The 15,087-nt window shown below is 38.4% G+C and overlaps 1 protein-coding gene across 3 annotated transcripts; it reads left to right on the forward strand.

The window, feature by feature from the left end:
- The first annotated feature begins 3,287 nt into the window (after nt 1-3,287).
- LOC113150071 (protein mono-ADP-ribosyltransferase PARP11-like) lies at nt 3,288-11,326 on the forward strand. Of its 3 annotated transcripts, none has more exons than XM_026342455.1 (8): nt 3,288-3,330; nt 3,957-4,038; nt 4,149-4,199; nt 5,688-6,302; nt 6,547-6,666; nt 7,832-7,977; nt 9,197-9,371; nt 9,865-11,326. In XM_026342455.1, the coding sequence occupies exons 2-8, from the start codon at nt 4,020-4,022 to the stop codon at nt 10,146-10,148; spliced, it is 1,410 nt and encodes a 469-aa protein (XP_026198240.1). In that variant the 5' UTR covers nt 3,288-3,330; nt 3,957-4,019; the 3' UTR covers nt 10,149-11,326. The 3 variants fall into 3 exon arrangements, with proteins under 3 accessions (XP_026198240.1, XP_026198242.1, XP_026198241.1); XM_026342457.2 differs by lacking the exon at nt 3,288-3,330 and adding an exon at nt 4,604-4,691 and having other exon boundaries at nt 4,022-4,038; XM_026342456.1 differs by lacking the exons at nt 3,288-3,330; nt 3,957-4,038; nt 4,149-4,199 and adding an exon at nt 4,917-5,113.
- The last annotated feature ends 3,761 nt before the right edge of the window (nt 11,327-15,087 follow it).

Genomic DNA, 15,087 nt, shown 5'->3' on the forward strand with positions numbered 1-15,087 from the left:
ACCACCTGAGCTCCGCCCCCCTAAAACCCTGCAGCTTAAGAAAAAATATAAAGAGAAGAGTTTCATCATATTTCAGAAAAATAAAAGTAACAGAATGAATTTTTTTTTTTTTTTATATTAGACACTGTGACAGAGCTACTAGAGAAGGAGAAGTTACTGTGTTGTTCACTTTCATTAACACTCATTAATGAGATCAAAGAAACTGTAACACTCTCTCTGATTGTAATTGAATATTATATTATATTAATTTTTCTTTTTTTTATTTGGCATTTTGTTGCTCAGTATTGTTGCGTCTATTAAAATATAACTAGGTTAAAGTAATGCTAAGATTTGAATTTTTGAATTTGCTAAATTCTCTTACTGCACCAGATCTTTGTTTGACGGACAGCGATGTCAAGAACAAAGATTTCTTTTTGCCAACTAAGATCAAGTGTAGTTTTGACAGATGGTGTTAACCAGTGAGGTAGAGTTTTAGGGTTTTATTAGTGTTAGATGTGTTTTAAGGGATTTATGAGCCTCCTGTGTGTAAACTAAACTAAACTAAACTAAACTACCAGCTCTCTAATCTGACATGCCACTGTGTGTTCACATCCTACTGTCTGTTCTGAAAATAAAGTGTTTAATATGTCGTGAGATCAGTGTCTTCAGTTTCTCTGTCTGGCCTGTCTGACTTTATCACCCAAACATCAGACATAAGATGTGTCCCTCTGAAGGATCCATTCCTGATCCTGTCCATCCTTGATGTTTAAAGAGAACCTCAACATCTTCAGCTCTGCCTCCGTTCTTTTCTCCAGTGCCACTGTCTCTAAGCTGTACAGCATGCTTTCTGTAGCTGTACCTCCACCTACTTCCTGCTCTCGCCACAGACCTCAATGTTGTCTGCAAACATCATAGTACTTGGAGATTCCTGTCTGACCTCATCTGTCAGCCGGTCCATCACCAGAGCAAATAAGAACGGGCCCAGATCTGATACTTGATGCCGACCCACCTCTACCTTGAGCTCCTCCGTCATACGGCACACCTCATCACTGTTCCCACCCCATCTGCATCTCTTTGCCTCGCCAACCTGGGCAAATCCACCTTTTCCCCCTTGCTGCCAAACCTAGTACATAAGACCTCACATGCCCTACCTTCACCTTACGCTGCATCTCCCTGTACTCCTGTCTACTCTCCTTAGTCCTTTCTGTGTCCCACATCTTCTTAGCCAACCTCTTTCTCTGTTTACACACCTGGACTTCCTCATTCCAACACAAAGTCTCCTCAAAGTACCCTCCTACCTGTCTTCCTGATTGCATAAGCTGCAGTTATCTAAAAACACCACCTGACCATCCAGAGCCTGTCTCACCTCCTCCCTGAAAACTACACACCATTCTTTCTTTTTCAACTTCCACCACTTCGTCCTCTATTCTGCCTTTGTCTTCTTCATCTTCTTCACCACCATCCTGTGTTGTCTGGCTCTTTCTGCCCATCACAATCTAATCACCTCTAAACCCTGCACCAACATTAAAATCTGTACCAATCACCACTCTCTCACCTCTGGGGATGTTCTGCATTACATCATCTAACATCTCACCTTTTTTTCTAACTCACTTACTCCTTGTAGGAACCGCTAACAACATTGAACATCACACTCTCAATTTCCAGCTTTAGAGGCATCAACCTATCTGAAACTCTTTTCACCTCTAGAACATTCCTGACAAACTCCTCTTTCAGAATAGTTCCTACTCCATTTCTCTTCCTATCCACGCCATTGTAAAACAACTTAAACCCTGATCCTAAGCTTACAGCTCTGCTTCCTTTCCATCTGGTCTCCTGGACACACTGTGTGGCCACTTCCCTTCTCTGTATCATCAACCAACTCTCTAGCCTTCCCTGTCAGAGTCCCAATGTTCAAAGTCCTTACTATCAGTTCTACACTCTTGCTTTTCCTCGTCTCTCTCTGGCTATGAACACGCCTTCCTCATCTCCTTCTTCGACCAACAGTAGTCCAGTTTCCACTGGCACCCCATAGATCAACAGCACCGGTTTCAGTGGTTTTTAACGTGGGCCGGTATGGAAGTCATGCTGATGATTCATACTCTAAATTAATCAAAACTAACATTCAGCAGCCTAATATACATACAACCTACATAACCTACTGAATGGTCAGTTTATTGCCAAATCAAACAGTCCTACAGAAAATTCTCCAGCTGATGTTTGGTTTTTGTATCAGATGGTTTTGGAGGCTGTAGTGTTGATCTGTGCTGTGTTATACAGAGACATGATGGATAAAATGCTATATATTGTAATCCAGTAGTTCCCAAATCCAGTCCTCAGTCTCCCCTGGCCTGCGTCACTGCCCTATACACTGCTCATTATCTGAATCATGTGTGTTCAGTCGATCAGAAGCCAGAAGATAAAACCTAATCAGCAGTGGGTAAGAGAGGGATAGCTGGAAGACAAGCAGGACAGTGGAGTCTGAAGACCAAGGTTGGGAACCACTGTGCAACAGTATGTTAGGCAATTTTTAAATCATGATTTCAAAAAAAAAGCTATACATGCTGTCTCATTAATGTCGGCTGGTGTAACTAAAGAATATAAACTAAAGTAAAGTATTGAGTAGGTTATTTCATACTAAAGATGGACCCCAGTTGGAAAATCTGTGTTAAAAAAGTGTTAATTAAGTTTTTGTTGCACTATGGGCCTCGTTATTAGTGCTGATGCACTAAATATTCATAATATGTGTTTCTAATATTCTGCCCCTTCATATTTGAAAATGGGGTTGATTAAAAAAAAACAACCTAAAACACATCATTAACTAATGTAGTTCAACACAGCACCAGCTTTAATTATGTCAACAAATACTGAACATTATAAACTGATTCAGGTTAGAAGGTGGATCCAAACTGTAACTGGCCCCTGAGAGTAGATTTCACTCACCTGAAAATGTTACAGCCTCATCATTCAGCATGGGAATATTTATATATATGTGATTTTTAGTTCTTTATTTTTAAAACATTTGCAAAGAATTTGAAAAAAACCTCCTTCAATCCTTTGTCATTATTGAGTATCGTTTGTAGAAATTCGAGTTAAACAATAAATTGAATTTATTTTAGAAAATAAGGCTTTAACTTAACAAAATGTGGAACAAGTTAAGCGGTTTGGATACACCGGACTTTCACTCAACTATTATTTAGGTGTGTGTGTGTGTGTGTAGGGTGTGTGTGTGTGTGTGTGTGTGTGTGTGTGTGTGTGTGTGTGTGTGTGTTGCTGTATTTTCTCTGTTTTTTTTTACTTTCGTTTCTCTGCACGTTTCTGACGCCGTAAAAAAAGAGGTTTAATCAAAGTTCGGTGAGAAAATGACAGTAAACAGTAAAATACCGATGAATCTTGTAAATCCTGTGTCGTTAGTGTTGCTGGATCATTAAATCGATCATTATCAGGTAAAACTCAGAGGGACTAGATTTAGTTTGAAGCGGATCTGAATCCAACGTCCACGTTAAAAAACGGATTTTCTGATTCTCTGATGTTTAATATGAAACTCAGACTGAACAGTTTGTGTCTGATCTGACAAATGTTTGTCAAGGTCTGAATAATTATTATTATTATTATTAATAAATGACCAACATTTAAATCCGTTATTTCAGATTCTTATGATAAAGAACCAGGAAGTAGTTAAACGACTTTAATCACAGACACGGATTCAAATTCACTTTCCTCATATGAACAGTGAACTCCCAGCTGAGTTCCTGCTTTAATAAACTCTTTATTTCAGGACTTGTGTGAGTTTGGATTCAGCTGATCAGGAGCCACATGTTGGTTTGATGGTTGATGTGCAGGACTTATTTATTTATTTATTTTACATTTCTCTTCACTTATTTATCTAACTTCTGCTGCATTTTTGATCATCTGGAGGTTTGATGATGCATCTTACACATGTGAGATCATTCATTATTTTCACTTCTTTCTTCTTTTAGGTTGTTGAACCCAGCTCTTTGTCTCCAGTTGAATTAGTTTCTGATGTTTCCAGCAGTCACATTATGGCGACTGCAGCACCAGGTGAGTTCAGTCAGATTGATGATAGTTTTATTGTCGTACTGATGTTTTTAATATTGAAGGAACTGTTGTATTTAAACTGCAGCACAGCTCATTTGTCTCTGTCTTTACAGATGAACACCCCCTGGAGCGAAGCAGGAGCTATGAAATTCTCCCACCTGACAGTAAGTTTACCTGAACTGAATGTGAATTGTTCTGGTGTTAATTAAAATAGCGCCCTCTACTGTCTGAATGTAGTCGTTGTACAGAGTGATGACTATTGGCAGGAATGACTTCCTGTAAATAGACCTCGGTCTGTACCTACTAAACAAACAAACATAAAAAGCTTTGTGTTGTACTTGTTTTGTGTGTTTTTGTATTTTTCATCACTTTGTGCTCAGTTCAAATCACGTTCATCGTCTTAAACATCTGTAGTTGTTTTGCATCTTTGTCAGGGACCATATTTAGTCGACGATATTCTCAGATTTATATGCCACAGCATGTGGCATCATAATTAAAATAATGTACGTTATTGTAGCCAACATATACATGGAAGGAGTAGAGACGCAAGCTCTCAACTCCTACACAGGTATGACACCGACCCACTGGTTCAGATATGTGGATGACACCTGGGTGAAGATCAAGATCCAGGAGGTACAGGCTTTAACAGATCACTGGTGAGGGAAGCTTCACCCCTCAGCAAATCAACACCTCCTCACTCAATAGAGGTGGAGGACTCAGACACAACCTGTCTTCTAAAACCTGCACCAGGTTTGACACACTTAACGACCCACTTTAGGGGATGAGAGGGGTTGGCAGAGGTGGGACTATTACATCCTTCACATCCTCCACATCCTTTGTTTCACCTAACGAGCCTTTTCAGGCCAAGGGGTGGAGTGAAACCAAACATGGAGCATCAATTTGTGGCCTCTAACCAACTATCTTCAGACTGTAGAAGCTACTTGGATCAGTAGTGAAACCTTTCAACCTGACAAGAAGGAAGTCCAGTTGCAATGACTCAACTTCCAGATAACTTCACCTGGACGACTGAGAATCTTCACAGACTTAAAATAAAGCTGATGTTAGATTCATGAATGAGGTGAATTCATCACAAATTATTTATACCTGCAGGACACTGGATGAAATAATTGGCGAATGAGCCAGAGAAGCTGTTGAGGAGTTCTGCAAGTGGAAGCTATAATTTAAGTATCAGGCAAAAATTGAATAGTTTTGAATAGAACATACTCTACTACATCGCAGAGAGTGAGAAGAATTGTTTTTCTGCAGTTAATGATACAGATGGAGTGAAATTCTTTCACAATATTCTAATTTGTTGAGATGCACCTGTGTACACACATACAGTATGTTATTTAAGTTGTATAATTAGAAATAGGTGGTTCATCAGCTCATGTCATTGTTGATCTCACTTCCTTTCTCCTAAATTATGGTCACAATGGTCCTTTGATCAAAAAATAAATATTTATTCACTTTTTGATCCTTTGAATATCTGAAGAGCACCAACCCTGTGCTGTCTAGTAGGAAACAAGTGGAGTATGTTGTATATTTGAGATGCTTCAGTTGATGAAAATAATATAATGCAAAAAAGAGAAACAGTGAGTTTTGTCAAACTTTGACTAATACTATAGTTGATCTTTGACTGTTTTTCCTTTCAGTGTCTGAGCTGAGGGTTGTTCTGCTGGGAAACAGCTGGTCTATGAGGAGAGAAGTGGGGAACATCATACTGAGACAGACTGTGTTTGATAAAGAACCAAACTGCCCTCAGAGAATCAGTGGAACACTGGAGAATAAAGAAATCATTGTTATCAACACCCAAGATTTGTCATTTTCCAATATGGATGAACTGACAGAGTTTGTAAAACACTGTGCGAGTCAATCTGATCCTGGACCTCATGTGTTCCTGTTGGTTCTACAGCCTGAAAACTTAACTGAAGAACACAAACAGAACCTTTGGAGAGTTCTTGTAAACTTTAGTGACCGATCATTTAATCATTCAATGGTTCTGATTCTACCACACAGAGTGGAGAGTTCCTTTGAAAACTACATGGAAAACCCAGCATTAAAAGACCTGATCAGAAAATGTAGATACAGATACTTAAAGCAGAAAAATCTTGACCGTGAAGAACTATTAACACGTATGGGTCAAGTTGTAAAAGAGAACAAGGGACAGAATGTTTACTATGAACTATTTGAAGAAACAACTGAGGACACAACACCTACATCAACAAGTCCCAAACAAAGAAAAACAAAGATGAAGACTTTTGCTGCTGGTAAGTCAAGAAACATTCTGAAAAATAAATTAAAACTTGAACAAATCTAAATTGTTAAGCTTCAAATAAATTTTGTAATATTTTTCCTGGACTGCATGAACAAGTGTCATCATAATGCTAATAACAGAATGGACAAAAACTATTTCCTACAATATCAGGCTTCAGGCATAGTTCACTGAAGTATGCAAATATTTTAGGTACACAAGCTCTATTTCTTTTAAGAGTAATGTGGATTATGTTACAGATGTGGGGAAGTTCCTCACTGGGAGTGAAACCAGCTCGGAGATGCAGAAATGTGGACTAACTCCTCAACAGGCAACAAAGAGCGTCCAAGTGGAGATTCTTCCTCCAGCTGTGGTTAAAGGTACAGCGACAGTTTGAGGTTAATGATTTAATGTATTCATGTGTGGTGGAGCTTTGGACATATAGGTTATAAGAACAGATTTAGGTCATTCTAGTCAGCTGAAGGCACCCAGCAAGGAGAGCCATGTGCTGAGTCTTGTTTTCTCCTTCTGTAGCCATTCCTCCATCTTTTTATAAGTACCGGGATCCTTGCACTCCCTAATCTTCGTATTTATCTCTTTTTGTAACCTCCATCCTGCATCCAGTTTGTCTCCTGACTTGAAGGTTCTCTTCTTCTCATTGACCGGGGCCTTCAGTTAGTTAGTCAGCTAACCAGACATGGTTTAAATATCCAGAGATGAGTAAAGGATGGTGTCTGGATGTTGACACATGCTGAGGCTGCATCAACAGATGAAGGAGCCATTCATACAGATATTTCTCCATAAAGCACATTAAGTTACGTTCCTGATGCTCTTTCCGCAGATGAGCATTAGAACGTTGTCTTGCCAGTACAGTATCTTTATGATGGTGTTTAGCAAAAGAGCTGCTCACCAATGCAACAAGCCCATAACTGAACAGTAACTTTGCCCTTTGTTCAGAGTTTTTCTAATCACTATCTGTCTTTTGTGAAAAGAGATCATTTGAAATCATCATTCAACTCTAGGACCTAAGCCCCTTGACTTAAATAGTCTGGTTAATCACCAACCTCATCCCAACACAGCTTAGCCTTGAGATGATGGTTTTGGAGGCACAGCTGACACAGGATACAACTTCATGTTCAGAATTACACCTAGAAGCAATTTATAGTCACTATATACCCTCCCCTGTATGGAGGAATAAAATCACCAATATAACAGTCTGTTGGTGTTACACAAGAGGAACAGCAGAGACAGAATCCCATCCCATCAAAAAGAAAAGGAAACTGTACTCCTCTTTTTTTTTTTTTTTTTATTGATTAGTTTCAAATGACTAAATGTTCCTTTAGGGCTTCTTATGGTGAGAAATAACATCTAACCTAATTGGTTGAAACACTGAAGTGTCTAGAAAAAATGTAATTCTTCTCCAAAACACACTCTACCAAACCTGTGACGTGATATTATAACTGTTCCATAATGTGATGGACTATAGAAAGTGTGAACTGCTATTTCTCACCATCAAATAAAAAACATTTCTTATGAACCTTTCAGATGACAGTGCTGCTGTTCTTCCTGCACACTGGGACGACATGAAAGACGACCTTGTAAGGGTGTTTTTTCTGGCTCCAGGATCTTCTGAATACCATGATGTGGAGAAGGAATTTAGAGGGACTGGTCTTAAAGTAAACATCATCCACGTATGTTCACTTTCTGATATTCATATTTATACATTGATAACCTCAGACTAATCAGTCAATACTAAAAGTTATTTTTATATATTCAGTTGTTTAGTATATAATATATAAAGTTATCTTTAAGAAAAAAGGACGTTTTTGACATATAAACAATACACAGAGATTCTAATCATGAATAATACGATAACACTTCAAAGAGGAAAATTCATGTAAGACAGAAACAATAGAGTCAATCTTTAGTTCTTCAGATTTAGAATCTATTCTGATATTTATTCATTTTATTCAAAGTGCTTATAAAATACAGTTGGAAATGAGAACAAAACTTATAAAACAGGTTAATGGGGGATTCATTTCCAGACTGTTTTTAAGTTTTGAGTGTGTTTCTTAAAATTTAGTGAGTATACTGAATTTATATGGCAATGACCCAATTAATGTCCTAAATTAACTAATTCCAAAAAAGAAATCCTTGTTTGTATTCAATAATTCATTTCAAATATCTTTATTGCTGCAACGATAATCAGTAATATGTGAACCTCCTGTACTGTAAATGGTTTGTGATTTAAGTTCTTAATTAAAAACCTGGTTTCTTTTCGTTACTCTGAGGGACACAGCTGGAACAGCTACTTGTCTTTATGTGACAGATAATGTTAGAGGTTGTGATGAATTCACTTTAGCTAAAACAAACTGAAGTTTTGTACAATAGAGAACAAAGCTCAGCCTCCATATCATGTCATAGGTCAAATGAGCCCAAAATGACGAGAGGTCTTATTAGCAGCACACTCCGGACAGAGAACAACAAATTCACAGGTGTCCTGGACCAGGGTTGGCCACCAAAAACATCTTAGTGATGGTCAGAGTCCGGGAGATTCCAGGATGGCAAGAGAACTTAGACCCATGGCACCATTAAAGGACCGTGGACCTAAGGTGTTATGGAACGTAGAGTCTGAAACAGTAAATGTTTTGTCCCAAAGCATCAGTAACAGGTCAGGGTTAGTAGGACTGAGCTCAGGTAAAACATTAAGGTCAGTTAGCAAGAGGAAACATGTCTACCTGCTAACTTAACTAACTTTTATATGAGATGATATCTTGAAGTATAAAGATGTGGTAAAGCTCTGCAGCTTATGAAAAAACATAAAAGCAGATAAAGAGACAATTTTCACCAGCCTGCAGAGTGACAAAGAAACAGAATGAATAATGGGTTTTGATGTAACTGTTTTTGCAGATTCAAAGGGTCCAAAATGTGGTCCTGTGGCAGAGCTACCAGCTCATGAAGAAAGGAATGGAAAAGAAGAACAAACACAAAAACAATGAGAAGCTGCTGTTCCATGGCACCAACTCAAACGCCATCGACCTCATCAACAGACACGGATTCAACCGCAGCTACGCAGGCAAATATGGTAACAAAAACCTCACACACTGCACAGATGCAATACTAAATAAAGACAGACAGGGTTATTTTACATGCTGATTTGCTGATATTTAAATACATTACGTTATATATAACATACGTTATATTTGTACTTTTAAATATGTAAAGGATCCGAGTGCTGCCTCCACCTGTGACTCTCAGTGTAGCCTTCATACTGACGGCACCAAACCTATTTTTGACTGATCACATTCCTAATGATGTTTCTAAATCCTTGTACACCTCTTTCACCTATTCAGTTTCACTCATGTCACATTATTTAAGTTATAGAAACTGTATTTAATATTTCACGGTACTAAAGTGACAGTACAACGATCTCACCACCAACATCTCTCCTAAAATGAATCTTAGCCTTCTGTCTTTCTGTGTTTTTCTTTGATGTCTAAAAAACACTGTATTCATGTATTTAGTTATTAACAGTTTGTGCTCACAATCCTCTGTTTACTGTTTTATTTTTTCCAAAGGTGCATTGTACGGTAAGGGGACTCATTTTGCTGTTGACCCCATCTATGCAGCACAAGGCTACTTCAAACCTGACATCAATGGACACAAACCTATGTACCTGGCCAGAGTTCTGGTTGGAGACTTCACCCAGGGACAACCCGGCATAATCACCCCACCCTCCAAAGACCCTGAGAATGCTGCAGACCTGTACGACAGCGTTACTGATAACCCTACCAAACCAACCCAGTTTATCGTCTTCAACGACATCCAGGCATACCCAGAATACCTCATTACATTTACTTAAGGTGCTGCAACATCACATTGTGTGATAAAACAAGAACACGGTCTGTAATAAAACAGAAACGTGTCAGAAATAAAACACTGAATTATCTGAATCTCTAGTAAATTACCGAGTTGTGCCTGTGGGGGGCGCTCTCGCTGCGGTAGCTTCCTACTTTATAAAGATGCTAAAGAGTGAACTTTGTGTGCGACATCTTTAGTGATTTTCTACCTTTTCAGGTATAAAAACCTTCGTAGGTTTTAAATATGTGACCAGTAAGTGAGTAAATGCTGTGTTGAGTTATGTTAGCAGCTGTTTTTAATGTGTGTGCACAACACAGCTTGTTTCTGCAGTGATGGAAACCTAACCCATGAATAGATGATGAGTCTGATGTGAGGATTAATGTTGGTGGAAAACGTGATGGATAAACTGCAAAAAACATCTGCAAATAGAAAGCAGGTAACAGATGGAAGCTGATGCACATTTGGTTTATTTTGGTTGGTACAGATGTAAATCAAAGTGTGCAGAGATGTGAGCGCCCAGGTTATAGTCAGTGCCAACCTAATCAACCTGAATGATTGTTGACAAGTTGTTTACAAGTAATGACACTCTGTTGTCAGTTTATTAGGTACAGCTGTCTAAAACATCTGCAGTCATCGTGTAAAGGTTATATTGTTAAACTCCTGTCCCAATACTAAGAGTGAATTCCACACTTAATATTTATAATAATTAATCTAAACTATCATTCAGCAGCCTTCATATAGATTCATATCCTACTGAAAAAGAAAATTCTCCATAAATTTGATGATTTGGTTTTGGAGGCTGTCGTGTTGATCTGTGTTGTGTTATACAGAGACATGATGGACAAAAAGATGGAAACACCTGTCTGCATTTTTATTATTTTACCTGATTAAATGATTCCACTCACGTTTCATATTTTATTAGTTACTGTTTATTCGCCTTCGTGTATTTAACTTGTGTTTTGGTGGTAAACTGCTGGCTGCCATCTCCAGGTCATTTTCCCTCTAATACATCATATTCTGAGACTGTGCTGTTTCTTTAATGTTAATTTGTGTCAGTGTTTGTTGTTAAAGTTATTCAGTCCTTAAAAAGAGAAGAAAAAAGAGAAGCTCTGCACCTGACAGTGTTTTCATTTGATATTTCCTTAATTCTGAAGGGCTTCAGTTGGCCTGTAGCCTGGAAATGAGCTCTAATGCATTTCTGTTCATCAGAAATTGTCTTAACTGTTGCTGTAAATTAAACAAAAAAGTTTTTCACCCTTTTAGAATAGCGCTGGTTTATCTGATAGACTTTGAAGATGTTACAACTGAAACTTGCAGTGAGAATGAACATTACTTTATTGTCACCAGATCCCAGTTAGTCTGCAGGTGGAGTTGCCTCTACATCCCAGAAGACAGATGTTGGAAGGAAAGAGGTGAGTTGGTGTTATATACAACCAATGTCAGCCTGAAATAATATAATACCGCAAAAGGTTATATAACATAATAATAGGTGGATTTGGGCTTCCCATTCATTTTAAACACTGTACAGTAACATAGAATATATTGTGTATTTAAGATCCACTCTGTAGATTTTTTACACATGCAGCCACAGCTCTAAACTCTTGTCAGTAGTTGAAGTTTGTCGCTCCTGGTTTGTGAACTAGATTATTTCCTCCTCAGCCCTGGTCACTCATTTACAGTAAGAGCAGAGGCCGTTCCTGTTGGCATAAGGTTTTGATCACTCTGTTAAAGAACTGCAGCGTATTCATTGACATTACATGTGACATGCTCCCCACGGTTTTCCTTCACTAGTTCATCCAAGCGTTTTAACAGCTCCGGATGTTCGAGGTTTTTCCTGCACAAAAATCTGTATCTGCACTTTGAGATCATGTCTTTTAAGGGTGAATATTTTCTGTACCTTTCCATGAAGCCTGAAATCTTTTTTCTGGGCTCTGATGTCAGAACCAGTGAATGATCAAATGACTGATCACTGAAGAGCTGAAGGACTCTGCAGAGCCTCAGTTTCTGTTCCTCAGTGAAGTCTTCAGGCTGGAGAACCAGCAGGAACACATGAGGTCCAGGAGCAGAGAGACTCACACACTTTTCTACATGTTCTGTCAGTTTGTCTTCAGAGATTTCTGGAACCAGTAGATCTTCTGTGTTGATGAGAACGATCTCTTTGTTCTTAAACAACCCTCTGGCTGTCTGAAATTCACATTCTTCCTCAGTGCTGAATATGGGCATTTCCAGTATGAAGTTTGCTGCTGCTTTTCTCTCAGACAAGCTGTTCCCCAGCAGAACAACCCTCAGCGCAGAATCTGATAAGAAAACAACGAACAATGTAAGAAAACCACATGTTGAATATTCAGTGTGATACACAGCAGCTAAAACTCACAGGACAGGTTTTACATTTAATTTTATCTAACTGGAAACATACACACTTACACTGAGAGGGAGAACACTCAGAGGCTTTTATTGTGGTCGTACTGGTTTGCCTCACTGGATTTCCTAACACAAAGAGTAAATGGATAAAAGGCCTGACTGATATTACATGATATAAACAATAATTTTCTGTATTTACTTTATCTCACTGTTACGTGGTGGTATGTTCGGGAGTTGTTCATCAGACGTAGCTGTAAAAAAACAAATGTCCTGTACACATTCATTAATTTATTGGTTCTTATGAATTGTGGATCAGGTTTCATTTTTGTAGCAGTATTATTATTTTAGCAGCTCTGAACACATCCACAGTTAGTGCACATCTGTAATAACTGGACTCAGCCATATTATTACTCACAAGACAGAAACTGGATGAACTGAGCAAGAGGTTCACCGTCTTACAAAAAGCTTCAGCACAAGATAGACATTTTTATCATGATTTAAAAGTTGCATAATATTTGGTAATGCACTGGTTCCCAATTCCAGTCCTCAAACAAGCAGGACATAGGGAGTCTGAGGAATACGTTTGGGAACAGTGCTACAGTATGTTAGGCAATTTGTAAATTGTGCTAAAAAAAAGCTTTACATGCTGTCTCATAAATGGTGACTCGTGCAACTGTTACAGCATCATACATTTAATTAAAGTAAGTAAGTAAATAAGTTATTTCATACTGAAGATGGACCCCAGTTGCAAAATCCTCTTCCAACCATCCACCCGACCCAGCACTTTTATAAAAATGTTAATTAAGTTACATGTTTTAGCACTATGGGCCTAGTTATCAGTGCTGATGATTTCTCCAATAGAAACATCTTATTATATAACTAGACTCTGGAGTCCAGCAGGACCACGTTCAGACATCCGGTTGAGGTAGGCCTGTAATATTTTAGGACAGCTGCTCTTTTCTCCATTGCTGTAGACGTTTGACTTCAAATGATGGTGAGAGTAAAGTCTCTGTGCAGCTGGATAGAGACAGCTATTGTTCAGTGTCTTGGTGAGATTATGTTTGTAACACGACTCATTTTAACCTTTTAAAGAGTGAATCAGGAGTTGGCTGAAAGGGAAGCAGAGAGCGCTTAGTCTGTGTTTGTACATCTGTAGTAATTTGAAGATGGAGAGTTGAACTTCGTTTGGCTCATTTTCTGTACAATAATAAAACCGAGTGAAGAAGAAGTTGATGCATTTTTAGTGTATTTAGAAGGATTCACAGTACAGTTACATAGAATATATTATGTACCGTAGTTAAGATCCACTCTGTAGATCCTTTCACACATGCAGCCACAGCTCTAAACTCTTGTCAGTAGTTGAAGTTTGTCCTGGTTTGTGAACTAGATTATTTCCTCTTCAGCCCTGGTCACTCATTTACAATCAGACCAGAGGCTGTTTCTGTGGGCATCAGGTTTTGATCACTATGTAAAAGAACTGCAGCGTATTTATGGACATTACATTTGACTTTACATGTTTAATATCCAGTGTGATGCACAGCAGCTAAAACTCACAGGACAGGTTTTACTTTTCATTTTATCTAACTGGAAACATACACACTTACACTGGGAGGGACAACCCTCAGAGGCTTTTATTGTGGTCGTACTGGTTTGGCTCACTGGATTTCCTAACACAAAGAGTAAATGGAAATCAGGCCTGACTGATATTACATGATAAAATTCTCTGTATTTACTTTAACTCACTGTTACGTGGTGGTATGTTCGGGGGTCGTTCATCAGATGTAGCTGTAAAAAAAAACAAATGTCCTGTACACATTCATTAATTTATTGGTTCTTAGTATTCCCTCAACTCTAAGCAGCAATGATTTCATTAATTTAGTTACAAATAAATTCATAACTATAAAAAAAAAATTGATCAGCTCCTACCTGCATACAGCATGGATTGTATAACAACTCTAGATTCGTTTGTAAGACCACGCTCGTACTTAGACTGCTTCCTCCCTGTAGATCATTCTGAATTAATTTTAGTAATTAATTCCTCTAAAGCATCAACATGTCTCTTAGACCCCATCCCGACTAGACTCCTCCCTTTGATCAGCACGTCCATATTAGATCAGATTAATCTATCTTTACAAACAGGCTACGTACAATAGGCTTTTAAGGTTGCTGTAGTCAAACCCCTACTCAAAAAGCCTACTCTGGACTCAGGGGTTTTAATGAATTATAGACCAATATTTAATCTGCCCTTTAACTCTGCAATTCTGGAAAAGGTAGTGTCTAAGCAATTGTATGACCACCTGCGCAGTAATAACTTGTATGACGATTTCCAGTCAGGATTTAGAGTACATCATAGTACAGAAACAGCACTGGTAAAGGTCACTAATGATCTTCTATTAGCATCAGACAATGGTCTACTCTCTATACTCGTCATGTTAGATCTTAGTGCTGCACGGTCACAAAATGTTATCACACATGTTGGAACATGTCATTGGGATTAAAGGAACAGCACTAGAGTGGTTTAAATCGTATCTATCAGATAGATTTCAGTTTGTACATGTGAATGATGAATCTTCAATTAG

This window comes from Anabas testudineus, chromosome 9, assembly GCF_900324465.2.
Source record: "Anabas testudineus chromosome 9, fAnaTes1.2, whole genome shotgun sequence".
NCBI classification, from domain to species: Eukaryota; Metazoa; Chordata; class Actinopteri; order Anabantiformes; family Anabantidae; genus Anabas; species Anabas testudineus.

What these genes read in the sequence shown, in the direction of transcription:
- LOC113150071 (XM_026342455.1), top strand. An exon ending in GATGAAGACTTTTGCTGCTG is followed by an intron (nt 6,303 to 6,546) that starts GTAAGTCAAGAA and finishes ATTATGTTACAG; the next exon opens with ATGTGGGGAAGTTCCTCACT. An exon ending in TCCTCCAGCTGTGGTTAAAG is followed by an intron (nt 6,667 to 7,831) that starts GTACAGCGACAG and finishes TGAACCTTTCAG; the next exon opens with ATGACAGTGCTGCTGTTCTT.